Source organism: Heloderma suspectum, chromosome 1, assembly GCF_057233095.1.
Source record: "Heloderma suspectum isolate Gila_16-S chromosome 1, 16-S_ref, whole genome shotgun sequence".
NCBI lineage: Eukaryota > Metazoa > Chordata > Lepidosauria > Squamata > Helodermatidae > Heloderma > Heloderma suspectum.
The window spans coordinates 140313093-140329188 of NC_139458.1; the positions used below are offsets into that span (position 1 = coordinate 140313093).

At 46.6% G+C, this 16096-nt stretch overlaps 1 protein-coding gene across 7 annotated transcripts in view; it reads left to right on the forward strand.

Annotated features, from left to right (window-relative positions):
• CARNS1 (carnosine synthase 1) overlaps positions 1–14156 on the forward strand; it is a 40409-nt gene extending 26253 nt beyond the window's left edge. For all 7 annotated transcript variants that reach the window (XM_084804048.1, XM_084804062.1, XM_084804056.1 and 4 more), the window contains one exon: positions 415–14156. In XM_084804048.1, the coding sequence (XP_084660174.1) occupies positions 415–1647 (1233 nt within the window). In that variant the 3' untranslated portion in view covers positions 1648–14156. The remainder of the gene's footprint in view (positions 1–414) is intronic.
• Positions 14157–16096: the final 1940 nt, after the last annotated feature.

Genomic DNA, 16096 nt, shown 5'->3' on the forward strand with positions numbered 1-16096 from the left:
AGACCTAGAGAACAATGGATCTCCTCATTCTCAACTCATTTGCTGCAGAAACCGGGACTTTGAGAAAGCCCAGGTCCCATCTCCCTCCCCCAAATCCATGGCCATTTCTTCTGCAGCAAGACCAGGACTGGGATGCCCAGTTCGGTTCCTGTAAGGTGGGAAGCAGCTCCCACGGATTGTGCCTCCTTCCCAGGGGGCTACTGTGTCGTGTCTGGTCCCAAGGAGTTGGCCTTCTCTGATACTGACAGTAGTGATGCATCTCTGATTTTTCTCCCACCTTCTCTGCATCTCTGCCCTCCTGTGTCTGCCCTTCCCTCTTTCCCACCCCTGCTTCCACTCCCCACCTCTCTCTCTCTCTCTCTCTCTTTTGGTCTGTCTTTCTCTCTCTCCCCTCCACATCTTTCCCATCCCCAGATCCACCTGGTGGAGTCCGATCCCAACCACTTTGCCTCCCAGCTGGTGCAGACCTTCATCCACTATGACACCACAGACCACAGGAGGGACGAGGAGCATGCCCAGCGACTGCTGGGGCTGGTGCAGGAGCGGGGCCTGCACCTGGATGGCTGTCTGTCCTACTGGGATGACTGCATGGTCCTGACGGCACTGGTGTGTGAAGGGCTGGGCCTGCGCTGCAGCTCCCCCAACGCCATGCGGGTGGCCAAGCAGAAGAGCCGCACTCACCTGCACCTGCTGCGGCGGCGCAAGGAGGGGGCGCGCTGGCCCTCAGCGGCCCTCTATGCCGTGCCCTGCTGCCACCTGGAGAGCCATGAGGACGTGGAGCGGGCAGCCAGCCACATCAGCTTCCCTGGGGTCATGAAGCTAGAGTACGGGGCCGGGGCTGTGGGGGTGAAGCTGGTGGAGGATGCGCAGCAGTGCCACCTGCACTTCGACAAGATCTCCAGGGACCTCCAGGATGACTCTGACTATCCAGGCATCGGGCTGGGCTGGGGCAACGCCATGCTCTTGATGGAATACGTCTCGGGCACTGAACACGACGTGGACCTGGTGATCTACGAAGGGCGGATGCTGGGGGCCTTTGTGTCTGACAACGGGCCCACCCGGGTGCCCAACTTCACTGAGACGGCGGCCTGCATGCCCACCTGCCTGCCCCCTGACCGCGAGGCACAGCTCATCCGCGCCGCCTACCAGTGCTGCTTAGGCTGCGGCCTCACCGACGGCGTCTTCAACGTGGAGCTCAAGCTGACGCCGGCCGGCCCCAAGCTCATTGAGATCAACCCCCGCATGGGCGGCTTCTACCTCCGCGACTGGATCCAGGAGATCTATGGGGTCGACATCATGCTGGCTTCTGTCATGGTGGCCTGTGGCGTGGTCCCGCTGCTGCCTGCCCGCGCCCGGCCCCGCACGTACCTGGTGGGAGTGATGTGCTTGGTGTCGCAGCACCTGCAGGCCCTCAAGTCCACAGCCAACCTGGAGACGCTCCAGGCACTCCACGAGCGTGGTGTCATCCGCCTCAACCTGCTGGACGACGAGCTAGTGTCCAGCGAGTACGAGGAGCCCTACTGCAACGTGGCTTGTGCCAGTTCCAGCCGCCATGAGGCCTGCCTCAAGCTGCTAGGCATCTGCCAGGTGCTGGGCATCGACTCGCCGCACTACCCTGTCGTCCATTTCCTCTCCCACTTCAAATAGCCTTGGAGATACGGCTCCCTCAGTCTGGAGCAGGCGCAAGCTCAGCTCCAGAGAGGGAGCCTTGCCCGTCCCTCCTGTATTGTCCTCCCCTTACTCCCAACTCACCCCCGGCCCCTGGGGTTTGCATTACACAGACACCCTATTTCCTGCAGTCTTTCTCAAGTGGCTGCCGTCTCCCTCAGGAAGGAGTGTGGCACCATCTGGTGCCATCTCTGGTAAGTGCCACGCCCACACTACTCACGCCCTTGAAGGGGCTCACCACCTCCTTTTCGTGGGGGATCTAATTAACTACAGAGTCCCAGCCTTCTTCGCCCTTCATCTCCTTTGCCTTTATTTGCAGTTCTGGTTAATTTCCACCACCAGCACCACCTCCCCAGCTTGCTTCCTGAATTATTCCTCCCCACCACCATAAAGAGAGACAAGTTCCAGCCTCTTCACCTTCTCTTTCTTCTGCGGGGGAAAAGCTGCTGGTTTCTGGCCAGGCAGCTCCTGGAGAGAACCTGCCTCATGCTTCCAGAATCAGTGGAAGAGAGGGCTTGGTGGTCAGATCTTTTGCAGTCTGCCATCAGCCAATACCTCTCCCGTGATCGTACAAGAGCAAAGTAGCATGTGCTGATCCTGAGCACTAATTTTCCCTGTATGCAAACTCCATCCACTGACAGGCAAGCCACCCCAAACTCCTCAGCCAACCTACTGTAAGAATAGCAGGACCACATGCACACTTACAATAACCGTTGTTTACAGAGCAGTAGAATGTAAGATGTTTAACAAGGTAGTTCTGCTGGCTCAGCACTTGCAAACCCCAGACTTAACTAACATCCTAGCACCGCGTGATCCGTATAGGAGCTAACGAGCATGCACAACTCTCCACTCATCACATGGTCACAGAATAACACAGGGCAACTCTGTGGTAATCCCTGACGTGCGTGCTTCTCCCGTGGGCAGAGGCCACCACACAAGTTCTCTGTGCTTGTAAGAGAACCTGATCTAACCATCTCCCCACCCCTGCAGTGTCCCAAGAGATCTTATGGTAGGATATCACTGCGATAGCACTTCCAAGCACCTGGCCATCACCCACTAGCATATGAGATTCTCCAGTGAAAGATCACAGCACCAGCACTCCTGACGTACCTTAAAGTAAATAAACCTAGTGGAACCCCAACGCCCCTGAAGACCCTTACACGACTAAGAAACCATAGTGCTAGCATTCCTGAGCATTACTGCATTAACAAACCACAACCTTGCCACCACTCTGAATTGTGAGGAAGTAGCAATGCTTTGTGCATAGTCCTAGCATCCCCAAATAAGTAATGTTACCTATAAAGTACCAGCATCCTTTAAAATGCCTATAACCAGCATAAAGAGAAAGGAGCAGAAACAGAGTTTCGACCAGCACAGTGGGAAGAGCGTCTCTGTCTTTTTAAGAGCTCACTGGCTTCCTGTTGCTTCCATGACAAAAGAAAGAGAAGTTGCAGGATGGGGGCAACTGAAGGGCCTAGGTGGACATTCCAGGGCCTGGGAGACTTAAAATGACAGACACCTTGATCCCATTTGGGGAGAGGGGAGGCAGGAATTGGGAGCTTCAGGGTGCCCATGATTGGGTGACTAACAGCAGGACCATCAGAGAAGTGTGCCCTCCTAACAAGGGTAAGTGACCCAGCCTGCCTTCCTCCCTGCCTATATCCTTCCGCCACTTCTGTAACCAGGCAGGCATAATAGTTCCTCCCCCAATAAAATGCCGTGTAAAAATATCCAGGCTGCAGAGGTGTTATTTGCACCTGCTCCACAGCTCAGCCTCCAGCACCCAACTGCTTACCGGTGGGGTGAAGAAAATCTGGTGGAGAAGCAAAGGGATTTTCGAGGACTACACTGTATGGAGAAGATGTTTCCTAACCCCTGTGGTCCTGTTCACTTTAGGGAAGCTTCCAGGGGCTTCCATGAGTAGCTGTTCCTGAAGTGGGGAAATAGTGTTCCAGAGTTTGACTGTCCACCTTTTTATGTGAAGAACCAAAGACTGACTTCATTTAATCCCCATAGCAGAACTTTTTTTCAGCTCTGTACTACCTGGGGCACTGGCCCTCATAGGGTATTCTCTCCTCCTCGAGATGATTAGAGCAGATGGAATGATTTATCCCCTACCCCCAAATCCAGAAGGGAAAGGGGAGAACAGTTCTCCCTTTCACAAGCTTTGTCTTAAGCACTTTGCAGGCTTAGGCAGATCCACTTGCTTCAACTATTCTCTTTAACAGAATGACTGGGGGTTGACCTTCTGCAACATGGAAGCTAAGGTAGAAGGAGCTGTCATTTCTGGGTGCCGACCTTGGTTCTGCTTTAATCTGTCCCTGACCTGCATAGTAACCAATGACCTCATGGGAAGAATCGGTCTTTTCAGCTTCTTTGGATGAAGTCCTGACACTTTCAGGTCTTGCTCTCGGAACCAAAGCTTCATTCACTGGACCTGCACCAAATATTTCCTGCCTTCTCTCCACAAAACAATCTTTGTACTAAGGCTAGAGCGCCCATGAATTCTAAAGATACGAAACACACATGGAAGAAACCAGGTTATGTGACCAGCATGTATGAGGGCAAGTTGAAGAAAATTAGGCAAACTTTAATTTGCATTACCTTCTCATAATGTTGTCATGGAATTTGCAACACTTTGGCAGTGATGAAGGTTGCTAGGTAGCGTGAGAAAAAGCGCTTGAGCAGGGAACTGTTGGAGGGTAAAAGGGTGGGAGCCCTCAAATGGAGAGAGAAAGGTTGGCAAAGGGAATGGACAGCAGAAAAAGGGAAAGGAAGAACTTGCCAAGCTACTTCTGTTCATCTGTGGAGAATGCTGGACCCCTGGCACTTAACATCCTGCAGCTGTAACCATTCCCTCCAGAAATCCTAGGACATCTCAGAATTCATAAGGTCCTAGGCTTTGAGATCCAATCCATGCTAGTCCTGTCCTCAGCATGAGTGGCAGCCTGATGGGTGTTTGGTCAGACTGTGGACAGATCAATGTATACAATCTGGAAGTCATTTAACATGTCTAACCTCATACCATACAGGGTTTCTACTGCAAAATATAGACATGGAGCTGTGATCAGACCAGGGCTGATCAGGTTAAAATCTCTCCACTAGGAGTCTGCGGTTGCATGTTGACATATAGATGACAGGAATAAGAGGAAACTGAAATTTGACCTTTTCCTGGGAGTTTTGCTGCCATCAGCTTATCCATAGTTAACAGGAATTAGTCAAAAATTTGAATGTATAGCCAGGAGGTCAGAGAAAACTGTGCTTCCATTAGTCCTTGAGCTCTGAAGCTGCCCAGTGCCTCTCAGGTCACAATATAGTTACTATAAAGCCCTGGTGAGTATCTAGTTTTCCTGGAAAGCTACTTCAAGAAGAGCATGGCGGGTCAATACCCTCTAAATTGGCCTGTCCACAAGTTCTGTTGCCATGGATGCATCCTTCCCCCGCCCCAGATATAGGTTGGGAACTGAAAGGGTCAGGTACTAGGTCTCACAGGGCAGGATTTGGAGCCTCTAGTGGCTGACCCCTACTAAAATGTCAGTAGTGTAAGACCAGACAGACAGCTATAGAGTATATTTAAAACCACAAAAATATTTAGAACTGAACAAAGTATCTGGATTACTAAACTAAGAAGCTATGTTTATTAGGAGGACAAGATAAGAGGCACAGAATCGCTATATCAGTAAGCCTCAGTATCTGTACTAAATTTCACAAATATAGGAGCATGGCAGGGGAAGATGTCTACCAACAGTAAAGACCACTTACCCTTGGAGAAAAATAGCCCAGCCAAACCCCCAGAAATGGATAGGGGCTGATGTTTGTGCATGCTGCCCTCATGCTGCTAACCAATTAACTTGTCAATTGAAAATGACATCAGTTAAAGAAACTGTGGCCTGCTAATAAATTAGTTAATCGCCGAATGCTAGCCAAAACAAGGCTTGCAGCCTTTGCAAAAAGCATAGAGAGAAGAAGGCTCTCTGACCATTCTGTAGCTTTGGGGCAATTGCACTAAAGGTTCTGTTGACTGTGAATGTTCTGACTCAGTAAAATGAAGATGAGTGGAGCAGAGTCTGATCTGCTGAACAAAGATGTGAAGACTCGTATGAAGAGAGGTGGTTCCAAAGGCATAGCAGTCCCAGGCCCTGTGGGGCTTTATAAACAGCCAGCCCCAGCCCTGCAAGTCCCTTTAATTGATCTGGATACTAAAGGGAAACCACTGCAGTGGCCTTAACACCAGCTGAATATGCTCATGCCTCTCAGTGTTCATCTTGAGGTGAGCGCCAGCATTTTGTTTCTACGTTATCCTCATAGGGAGCCCTCAAAAGCCCAGTACTGTGGTTGATCCTGGTGGCTATAGAACAGGTGGGCAAGTTGTGGACCTCCAGATGTTTTGGCCTACAACTATCAGCCCTAACCCACATAGCTGATGGTGAGGGATCATTGCAGCTGTAGGCCAACACATCTGGAAGGCAACTAATTGCTCATCCCTGCTGGGAAAGTGCAGTCAGGTCCCTCCTCTTTGAACAGTGGCAAGAGCCTATGTAATAAATATGGCTGGTAAAATGTTCCCACAGACACCACTACTCCCTGCTTATCCAGGAGTAGACTTGGATCCAGGAAAGATCCACCTAGACTCCAAGTTTGCTCAGAGGAGAATACCTTTGCTACATCACAGGCCATCTCCAAGGCCTGGAGATGGCCCTACCAGCATCATTTCCAGCTTGTCTTGATTCAGCTTTTTCTTGTTCACCCTCACCCTCATCTATTCAAACATAGCTTCCGGACACTGGTTTAGGACAGAGCTAGTCACTCTCATAATCTTAGCTAGTGACTGTGTGCACATGTCTGTACGCACACATACATGTGTGTGTATAGTCAACAACAAAATTCTGCCCGTGGCTAAATGTTTAATATCATTGGTGAGAGCACCAAGTCTTGTGAAAGACGTGCTGATTCCCAAGGACTAACTAGCAACACCAGTGACCACCTTTTGAATGCAAGCAAGCAAAAAAAGAGCAAAACCACGGAAGAGCCAGCCCTGAAAGCCAGTCATTCACATGGTTGCAAAAGAATGGTGTAATCCACAGTATCAAAAGCCACCGAGAGATCCAAGGAGAACAATAGATAATTTCCTCTCTATTGACCTTCAGATAAAGATAATACACCAGGGCTACTAAAGCCATCACCAGGCCAAAATCCCAACTGGAAAGGGTCAAGAAAGAAAGATTCATCCAGAAACATTTAGTTCAGATGGAAGGTGGTGGTGGTGTGGGAACACTTATAGTATTCATGTCTCTAAAAAGCTGTCATAAAGAAGCTTGAGAAGAACAATTTATGAGGGACTCTGGAGGTAGGACAAGAAGCAATGGGTTGGATCCAGGATCTGCCTCCTGTTGATGGCCCAATTTTTAGGGATTCCACCCCTGCACAGCAGCTTACCCCATTTAGCGGGGTTCTCTGGCCCTCTTGCGTAGCATTTTCAGGGGGCTGGGGAGGCTATTGTGGGCAAATCTGCTTACATCAACCCAACTGCACACACCCAAATCTGGATCAAACCCAATGAGTTTATGTCACAATAAGGCAGAATTGGGTGAATAATTAAGGAGTACTTGTAACCGTAAGAAATGAAACAAGTTGCCTGGGAAAGTTGTGAAAGTTCCATCCTTAGATATATTTAAGAAGAGACATGAAATGCACTTGTCAAGAATGGTTTGACTCTAGGTAATCCTGTTGATGCAGTCGCTCCTATTATTCTCTGTGGTTATTTTTAATATGTAACTAGTTGTTTTTCCCTCCAGTATGTATTTCAATGCGGACCAGTCCAAATCATGAGTGTTGGATGGCAATTCTAAGCACTTACCTAGATATTTCAATGGAATCAGCAGGACTTGCCACTGTGCTACCAGGATTTATTTTTTAAATTATGGTGATAGTGGGGTGTCCTGCTGGCCACTCACCCTAAACTGTGTATTTAGAGTGTGGCTACTTGTTTAAGGAGTGTTTGTTATGTCAACATCTGCATACACAACCCATCCTTCCTAGTCGCCTTCATTGACAGCCATCTTTAACATACCTTTTGGCCTTGGATGTGAGGTAAAGATCTAAGTATATCTATATAGCAACCTCTCCCAACCTGTTGCCCACCAGATGAGTTTGTTTGTTTATTGCATTTCTATCCCGCCTTTTTTCCTCCTTAAGGAACCGAAGGCAGCATACATAATCTTCCTCCTCTCCATTTTATCCTAACGACAACAACCCTGTGAGGTAGGTTGGGCTGAGAGTCAGTGACGGGCCCAAAGTCACCCAGTGAGCTTCATGGCCGAGTGGGGACTAGAACCCGGATCTCCCGGCTCCCAGTCCAACACTCTCACCACTACACCACACCGGCTCTCAGAGTTGAACTGCACCTCCCATAATTCCCAGCCAGAGTGGCCATTGTACTCCAGCATGTCTGGAGGGCACCAGGTTGGGGATGGTTGCTGTATACCTTCTGGCCTTCGTATCAGTTATAATTGCTGAGGTGCGTGGAAGGATGTTTCTGGGATTTATAGATCCCTGGAGGTAACTATAAGAATAGTATTTTTTTCTTACTTATCATGTAAGCAAACAGGTAGTGATCGTTGCCACCTTCTGCAATTGGCAACAGGCATCAGGGTTGATAAAGCTGATGGAATTCCTGTTAGTTGTGTCTTCCACATGCAGCCACATAGGATCTGCTTTTCTGTGATACAATACCACATGGCTAGGGAATCTGAATGGTGCAACCAGGGCAGATCGTGTGGGTCTTTCCCATGCAACTGGCATAGTGGACCCAAGTAATCTGCCCTTGCCATGTGGAATCACATCACAGAAAAGTGGCTCACATGTGGAATTCCATGAATGTTAACTCCTCTATTATATGTGAAACAAGGTATAACTACTATCTCTTCATGTTACATTACACCATCATATATCATGTTACATTAACTGTCACTGGGCTAGTCCATCAACAATGGAAGCATTTGGTGGCATACATTGGCTACTTCCTAGAAAGCAACCAGTTCTTAATTCCACTTCTCTCACACAGTAGATAACCCTCTACCACAGCCCGGAGTTCCAAACTCAAGCTCCTAAATCTACTTGATTAAATGTACCAATCAAAAATAAACCTCACTCAGCTCCTATGCAATCTCCATATCCGCATACACAATTTCTGTGCAAATGCCTAGTTTTTCCATTGTTTTCACAACTGCAGCTGCCTGTTCAAACTAGTTTGTATAGGTAGGAGGGGTTTCAAGACCAGTTTATGATTTAGCATTGGCAGCTGCTGCAATGATAAGCCCTATGTACACATTATTGGCTTTTGGGGATCATAGCCATTATGGATTAATCCAGAGTGGTGCTGTGCATCACCACAAAGCTAATGCAGGTTGCAGAAAGAAGGCAAGTAGTAAGCTAGAGGCCCTCTGTAAGGCAGGGATGGGGAACCTGTGGCCCTCTAGATGTGGTTGGACTCACAACACCCATCTGCCCCAGCCAGGATGGCCAATGGTCAGGAGTGATAGGAGTTATAATCAACATCTGGAGGGCCACAGGTTTCCACCCCTGCTGCAAGGAAAGTCACAAAGAGGAGGAGCTCCCGAAGGCACGTGTGCTTCCAGGGCAGGATTGAAAGGGCACATGATACAGAATCTTGCTGAGGTTATGCAGGTCTGGGTGTGGTCAGTACCTGGATAGAAGACCACTTGACAACGCCCTTTGCACTGCCTTGAGCACTGTGATGGAAGCAAGGTGAGATACTAATATAATATGCTTTTAAAATTAATTTAGAATTGGTCCATATTACCAACTTGAACACTAGCATGCCCTGAACAAGCAGTAGTTCCTGCATCATGGCAACCTGATTTGGGAGACTATACAAAGACAAGTGTTTTTGAAATTGAAGCCTGAAGGAATAAACTGCTCTATAAGATCTACTTGACTCCCTCTTTCTAAAAAACAAAAACATTGCCACTAAAGCTGCAATCCTAAGCATACTCACTAGGAAGTATGTTCCACTGAACTCAAGAGGGACTTTGGGGACTTCCAGATTGGCAGCTCCAAGAACTATAAAATAAATTGCAATTACCACAGTTCAGGAGGTATAACCTTTTTTCTATGCGTACTTGTCACTATGTATGCTAGTGGGAAGGATATAGTCATGTGGGTAGGGAAGGGACAATTCACTTGAGCATGTCATTTTTTTAAACCATTTTTCCCTGCTTAACTTTTTAAATCAGTTTTTAAATTTGCACTATCACAGAATTACTTCAGTAACTTCAGAACATATTTGAAGTGTTTTAGGACAAACTAAAAGATTGATAAAAAAATAACATAAACACGGTGATAAAATGGTGCCACCGGGAAATGGGAATAATGAAGATGTGCTGTAGTAGATGCAAGGTGATAGGTCCTCCCACTGGAAATATCACTGCATGCAACAAAACCACACCCTTGAGGGGAAAAGGGTGGGGGTGGGGGGAGGACTAAGGTGATCTGTGCCTGTGGAGATTGTGCTACTGTGCTGTTCTTTTCAAAAGGTTTGGATTTTCTACAGTCTGAGAAAAGAATTAGCACAGGCAAAACACAGGAGAATGATTAGATGATAATATGTAGATGCCCCATAAAAATGTGGGAACAAAACATGGCTGCTTTACCTGCTATAGAAACACTTTTGCGTCCAAATAATTACACACAGGATCAGGTTCTACAATGAATAAAACCTGGGAATTTAAAAACCAGCCACGTGGCAATTGTACTCAGACATTTTATGGGGGACGATGACGATTTTACACACTTTTTAACCCACTGGATGTTTCTTTCCTTTATCTGTACTGAATTACACTGGAAAATGAAAATGCTGTCCTGGGGCTGTTTCTTTTTATCCAGAGAAGATAATGTCTGGCCCCAGTGCAGGACAAAGTAAAGATAGAGAACATTTCTGCACAAGGCTTTTATTGCACACTCATGATTGGTCACTCACAGAAGTTTGCGGGTCCTTTACACGGAGATCGTCAACCTCCAGGGCACCTCCCGTGCTTTCTGACCCTTCTCCCACTTTTATAAAGAGTGGAGAAAACCTGATAAGGAACGTTAATCTGATATATCGGCTGTGTGTAATGGTGAAGTTGCACTATAGCCACAGCGCCTTCTAGTAGCTGTAAAATGAAACATAGAACTTGCCAAGAAAGGAATTCCCTGATTCAAAGCACACGTCAAAGGACCTAATCTTAATTCCTCAAAGAATCCAGAAGCAGAAGCCCTGGTAAGGATGCGGGATTTTAGCTTCCTGTGGTGAAGCTCATAATCTGATTATAGCCCTGTTGGTGCTTAGGGAAAGAGACCTGTCATCCATATTCCAGACTATTTCTTTGCTTTCCTTCCCTTTGCTCTGCCTTTATGGTAATAGATAAATATGTGGCAAACCATCCTATAAATAGTAATACTTGTCTTTTAGATATGAAAATATTAGGGGGACCAATGAACAAAATACTCCTTCCCAACTATTTTTCCTCCCTAAGATTGCCAGGTAAGTGTGTGTGTGTGTGTGTGTGTGGGCGCATGTGTGTGCGTGTGCATGCTGTACTAGCACAAGCTTCTTCACGTGATATCCGTAGTACCCACGTGCTGGAAGTGGGCAGGACCAGCCTTACTCTGGGCCTTCTTAAAAGAAAAAAGAGATGTAGTTGAGAGTTGGAGAGGGTAAGCACATAGTAGGAAAACTGGCAAAAAAGTTCAACTTGGTAGACATTTGAAAATGGTGCAGGTAGGCAGAAGAAGGAACTAGTGATGTGCTTGGGCAGTAAGGTCATGCTAGGCACCATCCAAAAGGTGTTACTAGGGATGCTAGCGCAACCACTGTCCCCTGGCAGGGAATTGGATGTGAACATTGCACTTGATGGGGTGAAAATTGCTGTTTTCTAGGGGAGGTGCCATGGCAACCCTGTTCTTATTGATATTTCTGGTATGAAATTGAACTGGTTCTCCAATGATACAGGCCTTTCACCATAAAGATGCCAAGGAAATCAGTGGTGCCACACTGCTTCCATAGATAATAGTGGCCAACGGCAGCTTTTAATTTTATACCAAAGGCTCAGGCTGCGTATAACTAGTGTGTGTGTTTTTTCTTATTTCTATGGCTGAGCCTAGGTAGTTGTGGTTACTTTCAAGAACATCTGAAATCACCTTTAGCCTTGCTTCAGTTGAAACAGTGATTCCTATTTGGATTGTTCAGGTGCACAGATGAGGCAAATGCAGATCTCAGACCAAGAACCAAATCTGTTTCCAAAGCAACCCTGGCCTCCTCACACTATTACTGCCAACTGTTGTCCCCCACAAAGTCCTGCTGCTTGCCCCCACCCACTTTGAGTTTAATTTAGCTATCTCAATGCTCCTTGAACTGCCATCACTGTAAATGTATTGTTACATGAGCTGAGGAATTAAGGGGCAAGATACTGCTATAAAATTAGTAACAGCTATCTATTTACATGGGGGTTAGTCATACTTAGAGTAGGCCCAACGAAATCAGTCAGACATATGTTATTGATTTCAGTGGGTCTATTCTAATTTTTGAACTAACCCATGGTTTTCCACAGCTCCAACTTCCTCTCAGCCAAAGTTGGTTACTAGTTCCCAGTTCCTCCTTTGTGTGAAAGTTCAAAATGGAGCTCAAATAGTAAACTGAATAGGGACCTTATGTTAATATTCCCATAATCCCCAAAATATGCCTTGGTCTACCACATAACATATATTTCCATTTCAGGGGGACTTTCCCCTTCAAGTTAAACTACTACTCTCTTTTAAGTCAAAAGTCATTTTTGTGCAACTCACATTAATGCATGAAGACCCCAGATGACAATTACAAAGAAATGGAGATATGAACCCCACAATAAGCCTTGGACCACCCCAAATAACACACCCATACCTCCAAGAGAGTGTTCTCTACCAGATGGCATTGAATCATATCTGGTACAATGCTTTCTTTGGGCACAGCACACAGTCAAGCATGATGCCCACATGCCAATTTTAACCAAAATATGTAGAAAGGACTAAGGAACTTGGGCTGTACACCCCACAATAAGCTTTGAGCCACCTCAAATGATACAGCTCCACATCCAGGAGAGTATCTTCTAAGCTATGCATTGAATTACATCCAGTGCAAAGCTTTCTTTGTGTGCAGGGCACTGTCGAGCATGGTTCCCCATTCCAATAAAAAACAAAGTATGTAGAGGAGAATAAGGAACTGTATACTCCTACAATAAGCCTTGGGTGACTTCAAGTAGTGTCTTCTACCAGATGGCACTGAGTTGCTTCTGGCCTAAAGCTTTCTTCAGGCACAAGGCACTGTATAGCATAGTGCCCCTATGATGATAATAGCCAAAATATGTAGAAAATAATTAGGAACTGGGAGTGTGCGCCCCACAATAAGCTTTGGGTCACCCAAAACCACTCACCCACAATATCAGGAGAGTATCCTCTATGTTAAGAGTGGGCAAGTGAGTGGTGGGGGTGTCCTGGAGCCACTTTCAACCACCTGGACCCCGCATGGGCTGCACTTCTGGTGCTACACCATCCGATTAGGTGGCAGCAAAAAAAATCAATTGTTTGCCACCAAATGTCAGAAACAAACTGTTGTGGAGTGGTGAAAAGGTCAAATTTAGCTTGAGAACAAGCTAGATTTGGCCCTTTTACCCCTCCTAGTAGTTTGCTGATGAAATCTGGCAGTAAACCGTCTATCTTTTTGCCACTGTCCTCAATGTGGGACTATCGAGTGTGCACGTCCACATCAATTCTATCCAAAATATGCAGAAAACAAGGAACTGGGTGTGTGCATCCTACAATAAGCTTCGGGCCACCTCAAATAATACACCCACATGTTCAGGAGAGTGTCTTCTATGCGAAGGTACTGAATTGCATCTCACCCAATGTGTACTTCGGCATCAAGGGACTGTCAAGCAGGTGCACCCACTCCAATTATATTCAAAATATGTAGAAAAGAATAAGGAACTGGGAGTGTGAACCCCACAATAAGCTCTGGGCCACCCCAAATCATGTACACACATGTCCAGGAGAGTGTTCCCTACCAGATGGCACTGAATTGCATTCAGCCCTAAGCTGCTTTTGGGTGCAAGGCACTGCCAAACATGGTGCTTCCATGCCAGTCATATCAAAAATATTTAGAAAACAATAAGGAACTAGCTCTGTGCACTGCAAAAGAAGCTTTGGACCACGCCAAATCATAACCCACATGTTCAGGAGAGGGTTCCTGAGGAATGGCACTGAATCACATCTGGCTCAAAGTTTTCTTTGGGCACAGGACACTATCAAGCCTGGTGCCATTAGGCCAATAATAGTCAAAACATATAGAAAATAACGTAGAATTGGGGTTATGCACCCCCACAATAACCCCTTCATGGATCACTGCCTTGTTGTGGCGAAGGGGCTTGCGTAACTCAGTGAAGCCATAAGCTATGCCGTGCAGGGCCACCCAAGACGGACAGGTCATGGCAGAGAGTTCTGACAAAATGTGGTCCACTGGAGAAGGAAATGGCAACCTACTCCAGGATTCTTGCCAAGAAAACCCCATGGAACGTATCAGAAGGCTAAAAGAGATGACACCGGAAGATGAGCCCCTCAGGTCGGAAGGTGTCCAATATGCTACTGGGGAAGAGCAGAGGGTATTTCCAAGTAGCGCCAGAAAGAGTGAAGCGGCTGGGCCAAACCCGAAAGGACACTCAGCTGTGGATGTGTCTGGCGGTGAAAAGAAAATCCGATGCTGTAAAGAACAATATTGTTTAGGAACCTGGAATGTCAGATCAATGAATCAAGGTAAGTTGGAGGTGGTCAAACATGAGATGGCAAGATTGAACATCGACATCTTGGGAATCAGCGAACTAAAATGGACAGGCATGGACGAATTTAATTCAGGTGACCATCATATCTACTATTGTGGGCAAGAATCCCTTAGAAGAAATGGAGTAGCACTCATAGTCAACAAAAGGGTGGGAAAAGCAGTACTGGGGTACAATCTTAAAAATGATAGAATGATCTCAGTACGAATCCAAGGCAAACCATTCAACATCACAGTAATTCAAGTCTATGCCCCAACCACTGAGGCCGAAGAAGCTGAGGTTGATCGGTTCTATGAAGACCTACAACACCTTCTAGAACCAACCAACACCAAAAAAAGATGTCCTCTTCATCATAGGGGATTGGAATGCTAAAGTAGGAAGTCAAGAAATCACTGGGATAACAGGCAGGCATGGCCTTGGTGTACAAAATGAAGCAGGACAAAAGCTAATAAAGTTTTGCCAAGAGAACATGCTGATTATAGCAAACACTCTTTTCCAACAGCACAAGAGGCGACTCTACACATGGACGTCACCAGATGGTCAATATCGAAATCAGATGGATTATGTCCTTTGCAGCCAAAGATGGAGAAGCTCCATACAGTCAGTAAAAACAAGACCTGGAGCTGACTGTGGCTCAGATCATGAGCTGCTTCTTGCAAAATTTCGGCTTAAATTGAAGAACGTCGGGAAAACCACTAAACCGTTCAGGTATGACCTAAATCATATCCCTCATGAATATACAGTGGAGGTGAGGAATAGATTTCAGGGATTAGACCTGATAGACAGAGTGCCTGAGGAACTATGGACGGAGGTCCGTAACGTTGTTCAGGAGGCAGCAACGAAATCCGTCCCAAAGAAAAAGAAATGCAAGAAAGCCAAGTGGCTGTCTGATGAGGCTTTACAAGTAGCTCACGAAAGAAGGGAAGCGAAAAGCAAGGGAGAAAGGGGAAGACATACCTAACTGAATGCAGAGTTCCAGAGAATAGCAAGGAGAGAAAAGAAGGCCTTCTTAAATGAACAATGCAAAGAAATCGAGGAAAACAACAGAATGGGAAAGACTAGAGATCTCTTCAAGAAAATCGGAGATCTCAAGGGAACGTTTTGTGCAAAGACGGGCATGATAAAGGACAAAGAAGGCAGGGACCTAACAGAAGCAGATGAGATTAAGAAGAGGTGGCAAGAATACACAGAAGAACTATACAGGAAAGATCTGAATGTCCCTGATAGCCATGATAGTGCGGTCACTGAACTTGAGCCGGACATCCTAGAGAGTGAAGTCAAGTGGGCCTTAGGAAGCATTAGTAACAACAAAGCTAGCGGAGATGACAGTATTCCAGCCGAGCTATTTAAAATCCTAAAAGATGATGCTGTTAAAGTGCTGCATTCAATATGCCAACAAATCTGGAACACTCAACAGTGGCCACAAGACTGGAAAAGGTCAGTTTACATTCCAGTTCCAAAGAAGGGCAACGCCAAAGAGTGTTCAAACTACCGCACAATTGCGCTCATTTCACATGCCAGCAAGGTGATGCTCAAAATCCTACAAGATAGGCTTCAGCAGT